This window comes from Ursus maritimus, unplaced genomic scaffold, assembly GCF_017311325.1.
Source record: "Ursus maritimus isolate PB19 unplaced genomic scaffold, ASM1731132v1 scaffold_27, whole genome shotgun sequence".
Lineage (NCBI taxonomy): Eukaryota > Metazoa > Chordata > Mammalia > Carnivora > Ursidae > Ursus > Ursus maritimus.
In genome coordinates, this window is record NW_024425230.1 from 1,892,182 (window position 1) to 1,906,432 (window position 14,251).

At 41.2% G+C, this 14,251-nt stretch overlaps 1 protein-coding gene across 1 annotated transcript in view; it reads right to left on the reverse strand.

Annotated features, from left to right (window-relative positions):
* GABRG3 (gamma-aminobutyric acid type A receptor subunit gamma3) overlaps positions 1–12,514 on the reverse strand; it is a 636,603-nt gene extending 624,089 nt beyond the window's left edge. The window contains 2 exon segments of the mRNA XM_040642653.1: positions 7,216–7,364; positions 12,462–12,514. Coding sequence (XP_040498587.1) covers positions 7,216–7,364; positions 12,462–12,514 — 202 coding nt within the window.
* Positions 12,515–14,251: the final 1,737 nt, after the last annotated feature.

A 14,251-nucleotide genomic window follows, 5' to 3' on the forward strand; every position in this document is an offset into this window, starting at 1 on the left:
AAAGATTTTATTTATTTATTCGACAGAGATAGAGACACCCAGCGAGAGAGGGAACACAAGCAGGGGGAGTGGGAGAGGAAGAAACAGGCTCATAGTGGAAGAGCCTGATGTGGGGCTCGATCCCGTAACGCCGGGATCACGCCCTGAGCCGAAGGCAGACGCTTAACCGCTGTGCCACCCAGGCGCCCCCCGTGAGTGATTTCTATGCATTGTGCATGTATTCAGTGTTCATTCACCTTTAAAAGCCAACACATAACCTTTTATTTTTCCCAATACTGACTGTATTTGGTATAGACTGTCCAGATTATGGACAGGGAATTTGTATTCTGAAATACTCTATTTTCAGGAGAGTGGTTCAAATTTCTTCAAACCCTGAAGGGAGAGAAATTCACTCAGGTTCATTTCCTTTCCTTCTCACAATTCTCTTATTAGAAGGTTTATCCTCCTCCAGCCTTTTCGAGCTCACATGACAAGGCCTATTCCTGAGATAAATGATACCCTGAATAACCCTGAACTAGTAAAGGACATAGCTGAAGTATTACTTAGAATGATGGATAGTTAAAAGCAGGGAACTAAAACAGATACATCCATAATTTAGAAGTTAGTTGAGGAGAGATAATAGCTGGAAAAATAGTGAGTATTTTTAAAACATAATGATCACAATTTGTATTATGAAAACTAATAGAGGATTCCAGTGGATATGTTACTTCTATGCAACGTAAATGAGTCTGTTCGATTCCATCTATTTATTGTGGACAATAACAGTGATGAGCCATTTTATTTATTTCTTGATGTTGGATCTTCGTGCATGTGGTTGGACTATGTATGTTGGGAGATGCCAGCGTAAACTGATGCACTGGGAACTGTGTCCTGGGGTGAGGGGGAAAGAAGATCAATTCCCAGCTGCAGAACTGCAGAAAGCACACGGAAGTGCTGCAGAAGCTATTTCATGGCTTCACCACATTACACCATCTTCAAGACAGTCCCTCTAAATGTACTATTCCTATTGAGCAGATGAGAAACTGATGCTAGAAGAAACTCAGAGAAGATGCTTGATCCACCCTGGCAGGGAGGTGAGAGGGGGACAGGTCATGGAAGAGGGCTTCTAATAGGAGGTAACTTCAAGGCTTGAAGAAAGGCAGGAAAGAGCTCAGTGCAGAAGAGGGAGAGGATGTTAAGAGAACCACATGCTAGAATGAGAGAACAGTAAAAGCAAGCAACCAGATAAGGAAAGCAGGAGGTTTGGTGTCACCAAAGGGTATAATATGTGCGATGTGGAGTGTCAGGAAGTGAAAGCAGAGAAGTAGGCAAGGGCCAGATAGTGGCTTACTGCATTTATGTCATTGTAAGGGCTTGGATTTTATCCTAGAATTAAAGGGGGTTTTCAAGGAATTTTAACTGAAGAGTGCCTTAAACAGGCTTGCCTTACTCCAAAGTGGGAATCCCAATCTCGACTCCTACATGGTTGTCTTCAGAGACCCTTTCCCCTTCCCTCCCCTTCAGAAAAACCTAAGCATCTGCTTTGCTCCCCACACATCCATGGCCCAGGGCCTGGTGCAGAGTGAAAGCACAGTAAATAGAGCATGGCTGAGAGAGGGAGGGAGAGTGTAGGAGAGGTGAGCAAATAAACTGGGAATTACAGTAAACTAATGATAAATCCATGTATAGCACTATGCTATGTAATATAAGTTGATTGTGCCTTGAGGAAGAAGCATGATGGTTATAACAAATAGGTTGAAAGGGAAAAAAAGTAGTGAAAAAAAGAAAAGAAATTTAGATTTTTATAGGATACCGTCCTTTAAAGCAGAGCCTTTCTAAACCATGAAAGAAAATAGTGTTTAATTCAGTATCTTTGATCAGGAGAGCTGTTCTTAGACAGTTACTCCAATTAAGCATCAGTGAGTTGCTGGATTCTGCCACTCAGCCATTATTTAGCATTTAAATGAGACAGAAAGAGGAATCCTAAGACGCACCAGTGATCCTGCAGACTTTCATCAGGTCACTCTGCTGCCCCAGGGATCATGACAGTGTGCTTGGTGGAACTTTAAAGTCATGGAACAGAAGAGGAGCATCCTGCTTTATGGTTTTATATTTAGTTGTTCTTCAAATCTCCTTCATTTAAAAACTACAGAGCCCTTCTGATGATGTGAGGCTTTAGAAGAGTTACCATTTAAAAAAGTATTATTTCTTAGTGTGTATCACACTGTTTCACTTAGAAAATTCACAATTCTAATGTACATAGTGGAAAAATAAAATCCTTAGAATTGCGAATTCTGCTTGCCTGTTGCACATGACAAGGCCTTAGTACATCTCCTTCTGAGTGTTTTGTTGTGTGTGTGTGTAAGAGGGATTCCCTGTTTTTGAAGAGAATTGCCTGGCATTTTCCACAACTAGTACAGTGGCTAAGTGATCTAGCTATCGTCAGAAACCTGGGTGGGAAGCTGAGCTCACCCGCTCTCTACCCATGTCCAATTTTCCACCTCAGAGGACAAATGTGGTATTGAATAATGCCATAGATGGAAGGTGCAGTGCTGTATTATACCACAGGATAAGCAAAGGACTAAACTTACCCAGAAGGGCAAGGAACAAGTCTTATTTATCTTTGCTATAGGGCCGAGCACAGTGTCTGACAATAAATGAAGAAATTAGCAACATTTTCTCAATCTTCTCTTTCCATATAAATGCATTTCCACTGCACACTCTTCACACTGGATAATTTATGTATAATTACGAAGGGGGAAATGTGGTGACAACTGAATTTATGAACCTTGTACAATGGTAATTTAGATATATTGCTTACTGAATAGCTGGAAGGAAATTTATGAGTAATTTGGTCCTCTTCCTTTATTGTATGGAAAATGCAACAGAAACACGTAAAGATGACATGACTGCTCCAGTAATGCACTGGGCATGCACCTCTAAACCTTCTGCACACGACACCACAAGGGTTTGGATGTTCTATGCCTACTGGAACCAATGTAGTTCTATATCCTGCTACTGATAAACTGGACACCTGAGCCTCAAACTTGGAAAAACAGAGGAACGAGGTGGCTGGGGTAGTATGCGAGCTGGCAAATTGCTGGGCTCTAAATGAGCCCCATGGAGAAGAAATAAACTAAAGCTTGGGTTCATCCTATGAAAAACGTGTCTGCCACAATCCCCACGGTCTCTGATCATCATCGTGAACACGGCACAGGCCCACACCAACAACTGTATGCAATTCTCTCCGCCCGAACACACCACTCTTGTCTTGGTCTTGGATCAGAATCTACTCTTTAATCTATCTATTGCTAACCTATCAAAACGATTGGTAGAAAAACCAGACAGAAAATCAGCAAATATAGTCTTCTATCTTAACAATACCATCAAACAACAGGATCCAATCCATTCAACAACAGCAAAATACACATTCTTTTCAAGTGCCCATGGAACGTTCACCAAAATAGACCATATTCTGGATCATAAATCAAAGATTAACAAATTCAAATGAATTTTACTCATATAGAGTATATTCTCTGATTATAATGGGATCAACCTAGAAATCAGTAACAGATAACAGGAAAACTTCTAAATACCTGGAAACTAAAAACAGACTTCTAAATAATCTGAGTTAAGGGAAAAAAAAACTCAAGGGAAATAAATACACTGAACTCAACAAAAATGAAAGTTCAACACACCAAAGTCTGTGAGATAACAGTTAAAACAGTGCAGAGAGGGTAATTTAAAGCACTATTGCTTACATTAGAATAGTCTCATATCAAGAAACTAAGTGCTATCTCAAAAAAGAAGAACAAAATAAGCCCAAAGCAAACAGAAAAAAGCAAATAATAAAAATAAAAGCAAAGTTCAATGAAATTAAAAACAGAAAAACAGTAGAGAAAAAACAATGAAACAAAAGGTGGTTCTTTGAAAAGGTAAATCAAACAAACCTCTAGCAAGATGACAAAGAAAAAAGAAAGACACAAATTACTAATATCAGAAATGAAGCAGGGGATATATTATAGGCCATAAAGATATTAAGAGGATTTTAAGGAAATATCATCAACAATTCTACACATATAAATGAACATCTTAAAAGAAATGGACCAGTTTCTTAAAAAGCACAAATGATCACAACTTACCTAATATAAAATTGGTAAGTTCAAGAGACTTGTATCTATTAAGGAAATGAATTTGTAATGAAGAAACTCCAGAAAAGAAATCTCCTGACCCAGAGAATGTTTCTAGAGAATTCTATGGAATACTGAAGTTCACACAAACTTTTGCACAATCTTTTCCAGAAAACAGAAGATCAGGGGGCACTTCCTAACTTATCTTATGAAACCAGTATTACCTGATACCAAAACCTAACAAAGACTTAAAAAAAAAGAAAAGAAAAGAAACAGAAAACTGCAGACTAATGTTCTTCATGAATAGAGAGGCAAGCATTCTTAACAAAATACTGGCAAATAGAATTCAGCATTATAAAAGAAGAGGTTTTTTTTAAAAGAGTACTATCAAACACATAACTATGTGGGGCTTATTCTAGGGATGCAAGACTGATTCAATATTTGAAAATCACTCAACTTAATCTTCTATATTAACTGGCTTAAAAAAAAAGTCACATGATCTCATCTATTGATGCAGAAAAAGCATTTGGCAAAATTCAATATCCATTCATGATTTTTTTAAAAAATGACTTTTAGAAAACCAGAAATAGAGAGAAATCTCTCAATTTGATAAAGGATATATACAAATATATAACTAACATTACACTTAATAGTAAATGACTGACTATCTTTCCTCTAAGATCTGGAACAAAGTAAGATGCCCATTCACACCACTGCCATTCAACAAACCGTTGGAAGTTCCAGCTAGGGAAATAAGGCAATAAAATAAAAAAGACATACAGATTAGAAAGCAAGAAATAAATCTTCCCATTTGACATGATGGTATACACAGAAAATCCCAAGGAACCTATCAAAAAACAAACACACAAAACTTCCTAAAACAAGTAAGTTGAGTTTCAGCAAGTCAGAGGACACAAAATCAATATACAAAATCAGGGGTATTTCTGTATATCTAGCAATGAACATAGGGGAAAAGAAATTTTAAATTACAGTACCATTTATAATCATTCCAAAAACATGAAACTTAGGTGTAAATCTAACAAAATATATTCAGAACTTGTATACTAAAAACTGTAAAACACTGGATGTAAGAAATTAAAGAAGATCTAAAATGGAAAGCCATATCACGTTTGTGGATTTGAATACTCAACATAGTACAGACAGCATTTTTCCCAAACTGATAGAGACTTACCAGAAGAGTTTTTCTAGATACAGACAAGATAATTCTAAAGTTCATATGGAAAATAAATGGCTTATAAGATTTAAAATAATGTTTAAAAAGAGGAATAAAGAGGTTGAATTCATCTATCCAATTTCAAGACTTACTATGTAACTATAGTAATCAAGACAGTAGGTATTGACACAGTGATAGACACACAGATAAACAGAACAAAATAGAGAATCCAGAAATATTCTATGCCGGTTGATTTTTGGCAAATGTGTAAATGCAATTCAACAGAGACAAGACAGTCTTTTTAATAAATGGTGATAGAGGAACTGGATATTCATAGAAAAAAAATGGTGGGGGAAACTTAGCTCTAAACCTCACACACCGATTTTATATAAAGACAGATAATTAATTAAATGTAAAACATAAAATTATAAAACTTTTAGAAGAAAACAAAGGAGAAAATCTTCAGGAACTGGGGCTTCATGAAGAGTTCTTAGTCATTATTCCAAAAGCATGTTTCAAAAAACATTTAAAAATCAATAAATTGAACTTCATCAATATTAAAAACTTTTCCTCTGTGAAAGATCTTGTTAAGAGAACGAAAAGACAAGCTACATACTGAGAGAAAAACATTTGCAAACTACACCTGGCAAAGGAATCATACCTAGATTATTTGAAGAACTCAATAATTCAACACAAGAAATTAAACAAAACAAAATAATCCAATTCCTAAAGGGCAACTAATATGAAGAGATATTTCAATAAAGAGGATATATTGCTGGCAAATAAGCACGTAAAAGTTCAATATCACTAACCACCAGGAAAATGCAAATCAAAACACAATGAGGTATCAATCTATTAGATATTTACCTATTAGAGCAGCTAAAATAAAAAAAATAGTGATAATACTCATTGCTGGGGAAGACAGAGAAACCGGATCTCTCATACATTGCTGGTGGCAATAGAAAATGGTACCGACACTTTCGGAAAAAAAGTTCGGCAGTTTTTTTAAAAAACAAAACATTCATCATACAACCTAGTAATCATACTCCTGGGCATTCATCCTGGGGAACGAAATCTTATTTCCACACAAAAACCTGAATACAAATGCACATATAGTCATTTTATTTGTAACTAACAAAAACGAAGCAACAAAAATGTTCCTCAATAGGTGAATGGATAAACAAATTATGGTATATTCCTGCCATGGAAGATTACTTAGCAGTAAGAAAGAACCAACTACTATGAACACACACAACAGCTTGTACGGATCTCCAAATCACTTTGCTGAGGGAAGAAAAGCCAATCTTAAAAGGTCACATACTGAATGACTGCATGTATATGATTTTCTAAAAATGAACAAAATAGGGGCGCCTGGGTGGCTCAGTCGTTAAGCGTCTGCCTTTGGCTCAGGACGTGATCCTGGCATTCTGGGATTGAGCCCCGCATTGGGCTCCTCCGCTGGGAGCCTGCTTCTTCCTCTCCCACGCCCCCTGCTTGTGTTCTCTCTCTCACTGGATGTCTCTCTCTCTCTGATAAATAAATAAAATCTTTAAAAAAATAAAAAATAAAAATAAAAATGACCAAAATACAGAAACAACCAATAATGGCTGACAGGGGTTAGGAATTTTGGAGGAGGGAGGTGCGTGCACCTATAAAGAGGCAGTAGGAGGGGGATTTATGATGATGAAACAGTTCTGCAGCTTGATTGCCATGGTCCTTCCACAAATCTACGTGTGATAAGATGACATGAAATCATGCACACACATTGCACTCATGCCAATTTCCTGGTTTTGATATCATACTACACTCAAACTGTGTGACTCTGTACCATCTTTGCAACTTCCAGTGAATTTATAATTATTTAAAATAAAAACTTTAAAAATACATCATCACAGCATATTTTCTATTAGAATAACAAACATCAACACTCACTTCCAATATCCGGCCTCAGCTTTTTATCATACTCTCTTAGCAATTTGTTGAGAATAAGAGTCACATCAGTGTCTTGGGATTTTGGAGCCAAAACCCACTTTTGGTTTGATGATGAATCTTCATATTCATCCTCTTCCACCTTTCTGGACCTGTAATTAGGGCACAAAGCGTGAAGTATAAGTTGTAGCAATGGCTCCAGGACGTGTCTTAAGCTTGGCCCACTCAAGCACCCCTGACATAAGTAGGCAGTCCCCAATACTCGCAGCCCAATCAATGGATTACCTCTAAAATGAAAACAAAAGACCATTTAGAAAGAATCCAATAGGAGGAATGTCACTGCTCTTAACATGTCATAATGTTTTCACTCCTTGTCTATGTTAAGCTATAGACACAATGATAAGCAAATCAATGCCAGATCAAACAGCAAGCAATCAGCCTTGCTTGGCGCCACCCTGAGTACCTCTGAGGGTCAAGGCACAAACCTTCCAGATGTTTGTCAGATGGTGACTTTATCATGCTGCTTCCACCCCCTACTGCCAAGACCTCATTTTAGTTGAAGGTGAGAACAGCTTTTGCAGAGTTGCCCGCACTGAAAACAGCAGAGTCTGACTTTTATGCTTCTTAGAGACTGGAACCTTCATTCTAAGTAGACATGGGGCCATTATGAGGTGTCGGCTTGGCCAGCACTCATGTGTGGTGACAAGGAACAGAGATGGTGTGTGACGAATGCCCTCTGGCAATTCTACACGCCTCTTACAACACAAACTGATTCATTTCCTACAGAGCAGGCTAATACAGACATTAAAAATTAAAATCTTTCTAATATGTCGTAATCATTCAGCCCCTCAATAATGGGTTGAAACAAATGCTTGAGCATCTCTGAGCCTGTCTCATGCAGCAGGACGGCTGCCTCTCCTGGGTGATACACACTGACAGGAGTACTTGAATGAAGAGGCCTCAAAATGACAAGCTAGTTTTCTTAGTGAGTGAGGCCAAATCAACAACACAGCCATGTGGGCTTGAAAAGAGGAGAGTCTCCTGCCTTCAAGCAGCATTTCCAGATAGACTTTCATTTACTAGGGCAAACAAAACAAAACAAAACAAAAACCTTGTAAAACAACAAACAACTTTGCTTGTTTCCTTATACTTTATCAACATAAATGCCGTAATGACTTTTTCTTCACCAAAAAGAACAAAATATAGAATAGAAAATTGTCTTGAGGTTTATTTGTCCTGACTTGGTATGAGCTCATTTCTATTTAGCTTCCCATACAGGAGCCCAAATGTTAACATCATCCCAGGGCAGTTGTACTCTGGGACAGAAGTTTCTTTAAGTTAATTTTTGGAATTGTCTAAATTATCTATAATGAACATGAAAAAAAGGAAGAGAAGAAACTTTTAAAAATTCATTATCTCTTCTTTGTTTAAATGCTCACAATCATATATATAATATTATAATCACATAATTACATATATAGTACCAGAGTATGCATGATTTCATATAATATGTAATTATATGTATATGTCATATATTATATACATTATAGTATTTTTATGAGTGTTAACTAGCCTTAACCTAGACTAGGGCAGTATCACATAGTCTGGTCCTGGTTGAATACATACATATATATGAGATTTTCAAAATGAGTATATGGCATATGTCTGGCAGATTGACTTCATTTAAGTTTTTCCTAGGTTTATCTTAGACTGTAATTCTATTTCTTGAATATTTATTGACTAGAAGGTTAAAATAAATTATCCACAGAAACTATAAAATACTGTGGGTTTTTATTGGCACTGAACATTCACCATCAATAGGAACTTACAAAATTTGGGACACATTAAAGAAGTGATATGCTGCATTTCATTATTTGTAAAACTGAACTTTCACAAATTACACTATAGAATTTAAAATGTCACTATAGAATAGTTTATCAGATATATTGTCAGGAATATTAATTTTATCATCTTGGGAAAAAAAGGAGTAGGTTGAAGCGGGTTCTGTAGGACATGGTTAGCTGGAAGCAATCATTGCCCACAGCACCTGGCAATTCACTCTGCAGCAAAACCATCAGGAGGGACTATGGACAGAGGGGCAGATCTCTTTGGCTGAATCGCATACAACATTCTCAAAACATGTTCCAAGCCACCACAGTCCTCTCCTCTCTCCTTCTTCTGTCCGCCTCTTTCTCTTCTCTCTTCTCTTCCCCTCCCCTACCTTTCTCTCTTATCCCTCTCCCTGTCTCCCCTCCCCCACCCCCAAAGACAGCTCACCAGCACAGACCAAACTATGCTCTCCATGCCCTGTTATTTTCCATCGCCCCAATGGTCATATGTACGTAGATTGGGCACACTAACTCTTCATCAGTTCTCTGTATACACACAGCCTCCGTTTTTGAAAAAGACTTTGAGCTACTTCAAACGCAGTATTATAATGAGCCTAATTCTCCCTCTAGTGGTGACGAGAGGGTTTTCCTGAAATTGCATAAGCTTCTTCCTTAGAGACCAAGGCAGGTGAAAGTGGGAGAGAGGAGGAAGGAAAAGCAGCAGGGTCCTCTCCCATCCATTCAGGAGGTAAATCAGGACCTGCCGCACGGCGGCTGGTTTGGGGTGCACAGTGGCAAAGTGTGGGCAGAGATCTTCTTGTCCCCTAGAGGCCGACACTCCCGGTCTTCTGTCAGTTTGCTGCAGGACTTCAGGGAATGAAGCAGAAGCCTCACAGTGCTAGTGTCAGACCACCAGCCCCACAGGGAAATCCTTCCTTTCATGAAAACCAAATCTCGTCTCAGAAGACCCACTAGAATATGAACAAAACAAGAATGATCTGCTTTTCTAAATTCTAGGTGGGCTATATATTATCTTTATGAGTGTTCTGTTACCAGGAATGTTGGGTCCTAAATACCATCACTGCAATTAACTTTTCTTAAAAACAAATCAGCAACGTATTGTCTTTGACAAAGAATTGCTCAATCTTCAGATGTTATTTGCAGGTCTTACACCTTCTCTTCAACTAGAAGGACAGAGACAAAGTCTGAAGTATTTTTAAACCCTAAATCTCAGAATAGGTGTCTGCAAGGTATCACCAAGGTCCAAGCATGACGTAGTGCGTTGTAGTGCATAATAAGCTCATCCATGGGTGTCAGAACAGGGTGGTTTTCTCTTCATGGAGTTACCAAGCCATCACCACAGAGCACAACTGTCAGAACCTTGTCCAGGGATTCTGAACACCAGAAAGGCATCCCAGAGTGCAAACAAGAACCCTCTCAGCATTAATAATAGTTTTGAAAGATGACACGGACATCAGGTTACTTTACATGTCTGTAAAACCCATTCAAAGAACAAAGACTCTTTCAAAGGAGAGGCATATAGCAATGTAATTAGCTTAAAATTTGGATTTTTTTTTCAACCGATATGCAACCTCTATTATAAAGGTCAGGGAATGAACCGAGATACAGAACATATTAAAATCATTACATCTGCCCTGGTGAAATGGAAGGATGAAGAATCACAAGAAACTGTACATGTATTTTGGAATCCCTAGAAACCTGACTGCTTCATGTTAGATACTAAGATATCTTTCTACTAAGCATATAAACTAATGAGGACAATAAGCAGTTTTCCTTGTAGCATGTTAAGTAGCTATAAATCTAAACTATATGTAGTTAATTATCTAACTCTGAAATGCAGGTCACTTCATCCAGTTGGCAGCAACAGAAAGCTCATGCAGATGCGACTTCAGGTGGAGATTACATACTTTAGAAGTCTACATTATGCCTGCTGCTATCTGCTGGTCTCTCTGCCTCTAAACAGAGATACATCCAGGCAAAATCAACTTCAGAAAGTGCACTTCCATATCCTTCCCTAGCTCTCCCCTTAGACAGGAACTAACTTGAGTTGAAAGGCCCAAGGAGTACTATGTCTGGTTGAGAGAGCTGACTGTGTATCCCCGGCTGACACTGTCTCTGGCACACTGCCTGCCTTTCACACTCTCACCTCTTAGTAGGGATGAGTGGTATGGAGGGGAGGACCGGGGCTTTCTTTCTTAGGGTCAAAAACCCCTGTCAAAAGTGGGGAGTGAAACTGGGGGTCGCTTTATGTCTTGTAAGATTTGTTATTCTGTTTTCCTACTTCACAAATATAATGAAAATCTAAGACTTGGCATTGCCTGCTGACACCTGCAGGGCTAACTGCCCATAGGAAGGCTCTCTAGCTCTCCAGCTTCCAGATCCAGGAAATGAACAAGAATGTTTTGGGGAAAGGGGTGTCCCAAGACTCTTGGGATGGAGATGGGGGGAGAGGCATGGAGCTGCTCTGATTTCCAAAGTCTGCAGGCTCTGGGCCAGAGATTAGTCTGGGAGACAGAATTAAAGAAACCAAACCCAGAACATCCAGTTATATTTACAGCAACAAATTTAACCCTTCTGGTTCCACTGCCCTTCCATCTCATGAACCATCTTCATTCCTTCCAGGAGCATCTCTAAGCTCCCATTAGCAGGTTGCTGTTCTAGGAGGCAGGTTAAGGGTATTTTCGATAAGATAATATCTTACAGTTACCAGGCACAAGACTTATTATCAATTTCAACATGTTTGCTTTATGGGGGTAAGTGTGTGTATGTTTGTGTGTGTGAAAAGTGGCTCATCTAGAAGGGCTGCTTGTGTATACTGTGTGTTTGCAAGACCTGGGTAGGGGAATCCTTTCTGAGAAGTAGGGTTTTTCCCTTGCTCCAATCCTCTTCTACCTGCCCCCAGCCTGGATGCTCTTTGCCAGTGTGATTTAAACTAGGCAGCTAGGAAACCATGACTTCTGGGTCCTGGGAAATTTCAGAGTGATGGAAATTATACAGAATGTCTGCCTGTGTGCGTGTATGAGCCCCGGAACACTTGTAGGGAGGGGTAAATAGGAGGTAGACACCTCTGGTTCTTTATGATAGTGGTTTTCAAAACCCTTTAAAACAACCAGCTCCTAAAAGCTTCAGGAGAAGCCCATTAATCTCAGAGTCCCCACATTCCCGGTTGCAGAGAAAGCTGCAGCCACCCAGCCTGGAGAGGCAGATAGCCATGTCCAGGGGGCAATGGGACAGGTGAGGTGCGGGCCGACTTCCCCTCTTCTGGCCCGGCCCCAACGGGCTATGCCGCAGCCCAGCCGACGGCGGGGCGCGCTGGGGTTCCTGGCCGGCAGACAGCGCCCCCCGCCGCCCTCCAGCCCAGCTAGAGCCCCGGGGCTGCGGGGCCCGGGCGCCACTTACCGCGCGTGCAAGCCCGAGAACAGGCAGAGGAAGAGCAGCAGCTTCGGGGCCATGGTGAGGTGGAGCTTGGGGAGCAGCGTCCAGGGCCTCCGGCCGGGTGCGGCGTCCTCCGGAGCACGGACCTCGCCTCCGCCCGCTCTCCTTTCCCTCCCTGCCTCCCGTGCCGCGGACTGCGGCGCAACACCGGCTCCCGGCCTCCGAGGCCGGACAGGTGTGGGCTCCAGCGGCCCGCCGCGCCCCCGACGGCCGGCGGGTCTGCGCGCGGCTCCGCGGGGCGCACGCGGGACGCCCGGCCACCGCGGCGCGCCGCCCCCCGCCCGCTCCCGGGCGCCGGGTCCGCGCAGCCTGGTGGCAGGAGCTGGTGGGCGCGAGCGGTCCCTAGCCCTGCAGCCCCGCGGCTGGCCGAGGCGCTGCCCCCTCCGCCGCGAGCTGCGCGCCAGTGCCCCGGCGGTGGGCTCTGCGCGCGGTGTGCGGCCGCCGTGCGCTGGGAGGTGGGGGCAGCGAGGCGGCCGCTCCTCTGGTAGAGCCTGCGAGGCGGTCCCGGCGGGGAGGAGTTTCCCCAATTACACGCCTGACAACGCGCGCGGCGAAGAAAGCAAGGTTTGAATGGACTCAAGAGTTTGAGGCCGGGAAGGGGGCGGGACTCAGCGGGGGAGGGGAGGCTTGGGGATCCCGCAGGGAGCCTTTAGAAGGATCCCAGGGTTTAGCACCTCATTGTTACAGAGCTAGCCGCCCCCCCCCCCGCCCCGAGTCAGACGGAGTGCTTTCCTTCCGTCCTTTCAGCAGACGTGATGGCTCTCCCACTCTCCCTGGCCTCCTGTTGCCCGTCCTTCCCCGCGCCTTTTCAGCTAGGTAACCATAGCAAAGGAGTGAGATGGTTTGCAGAAAGCGCCCCTTCCATGCACACGTCCTGGTAGGTCTACTGAACTCCTATGCACTACTAAGATTCTGTGTGAAAAAGTGGCTTTCTAGGGATATTTAGAAAAAGCACTCCCAATGTGTACCATTCTAACACATACCAATAAACATGTGAAAAAGTCAGGTGAAAAAGTTGAAGATAGAAGAAAGACCCTAAGTCAAAAAGTAAAAGACATTGTTTGATTGAGGCATGAAGAGCACTTCGTTAAATGTATTTTCATTCCCCAAAGGCTGAAAATTGCATTTATGTCTTCATTTGTAATAGTCACCCCGAAAGCTAGTCTGTCACCAAATAAGTATTACAATGTTAGCATAACTTAGAATAAATCCACTAAGAAGTTTGCTTTTATACTGCGAAAAATAGTTCTTAGAAAGTATTTTATTTTTGAACTACTATTTATAGAATTATGAAAGTATAACTGTTTCTTAATATTGTCAAATACTTTTGTTCTTAAAATATCTAGAACAGTAAGTTGGAAGTTGTCTGCTGTTTTCTCTCTTATTTCTAGTTCATCAACACGAACGTGGTCATGAAGTGGAGTGGAATGAAGTCAGTGATGACAGTATTGATTGCTTCCTTGGCATTACCATTTTCCTATCTCTTTGTAGCCTTGAGCTCACTCCAGCTCACTGCTTCTCAGAGCTCCTTCTGGCATCCTCCTCTGCCTTCTGTATCTCTCCTACTTAAACGCACAGACCCCATTCAAGTCTTATTTTCTAAGAGGACTCCCAACATTCCTGCATTCTGCCACTTCCAGAACTTCTTTCATCTTCATGGGAATATGATCCTTTATCATATTCTGCCCTAATGTCTAATTTTCTCTATCACACAAGTGAACACTTTAAAAATCAGTTAGATAATGACTTATCAT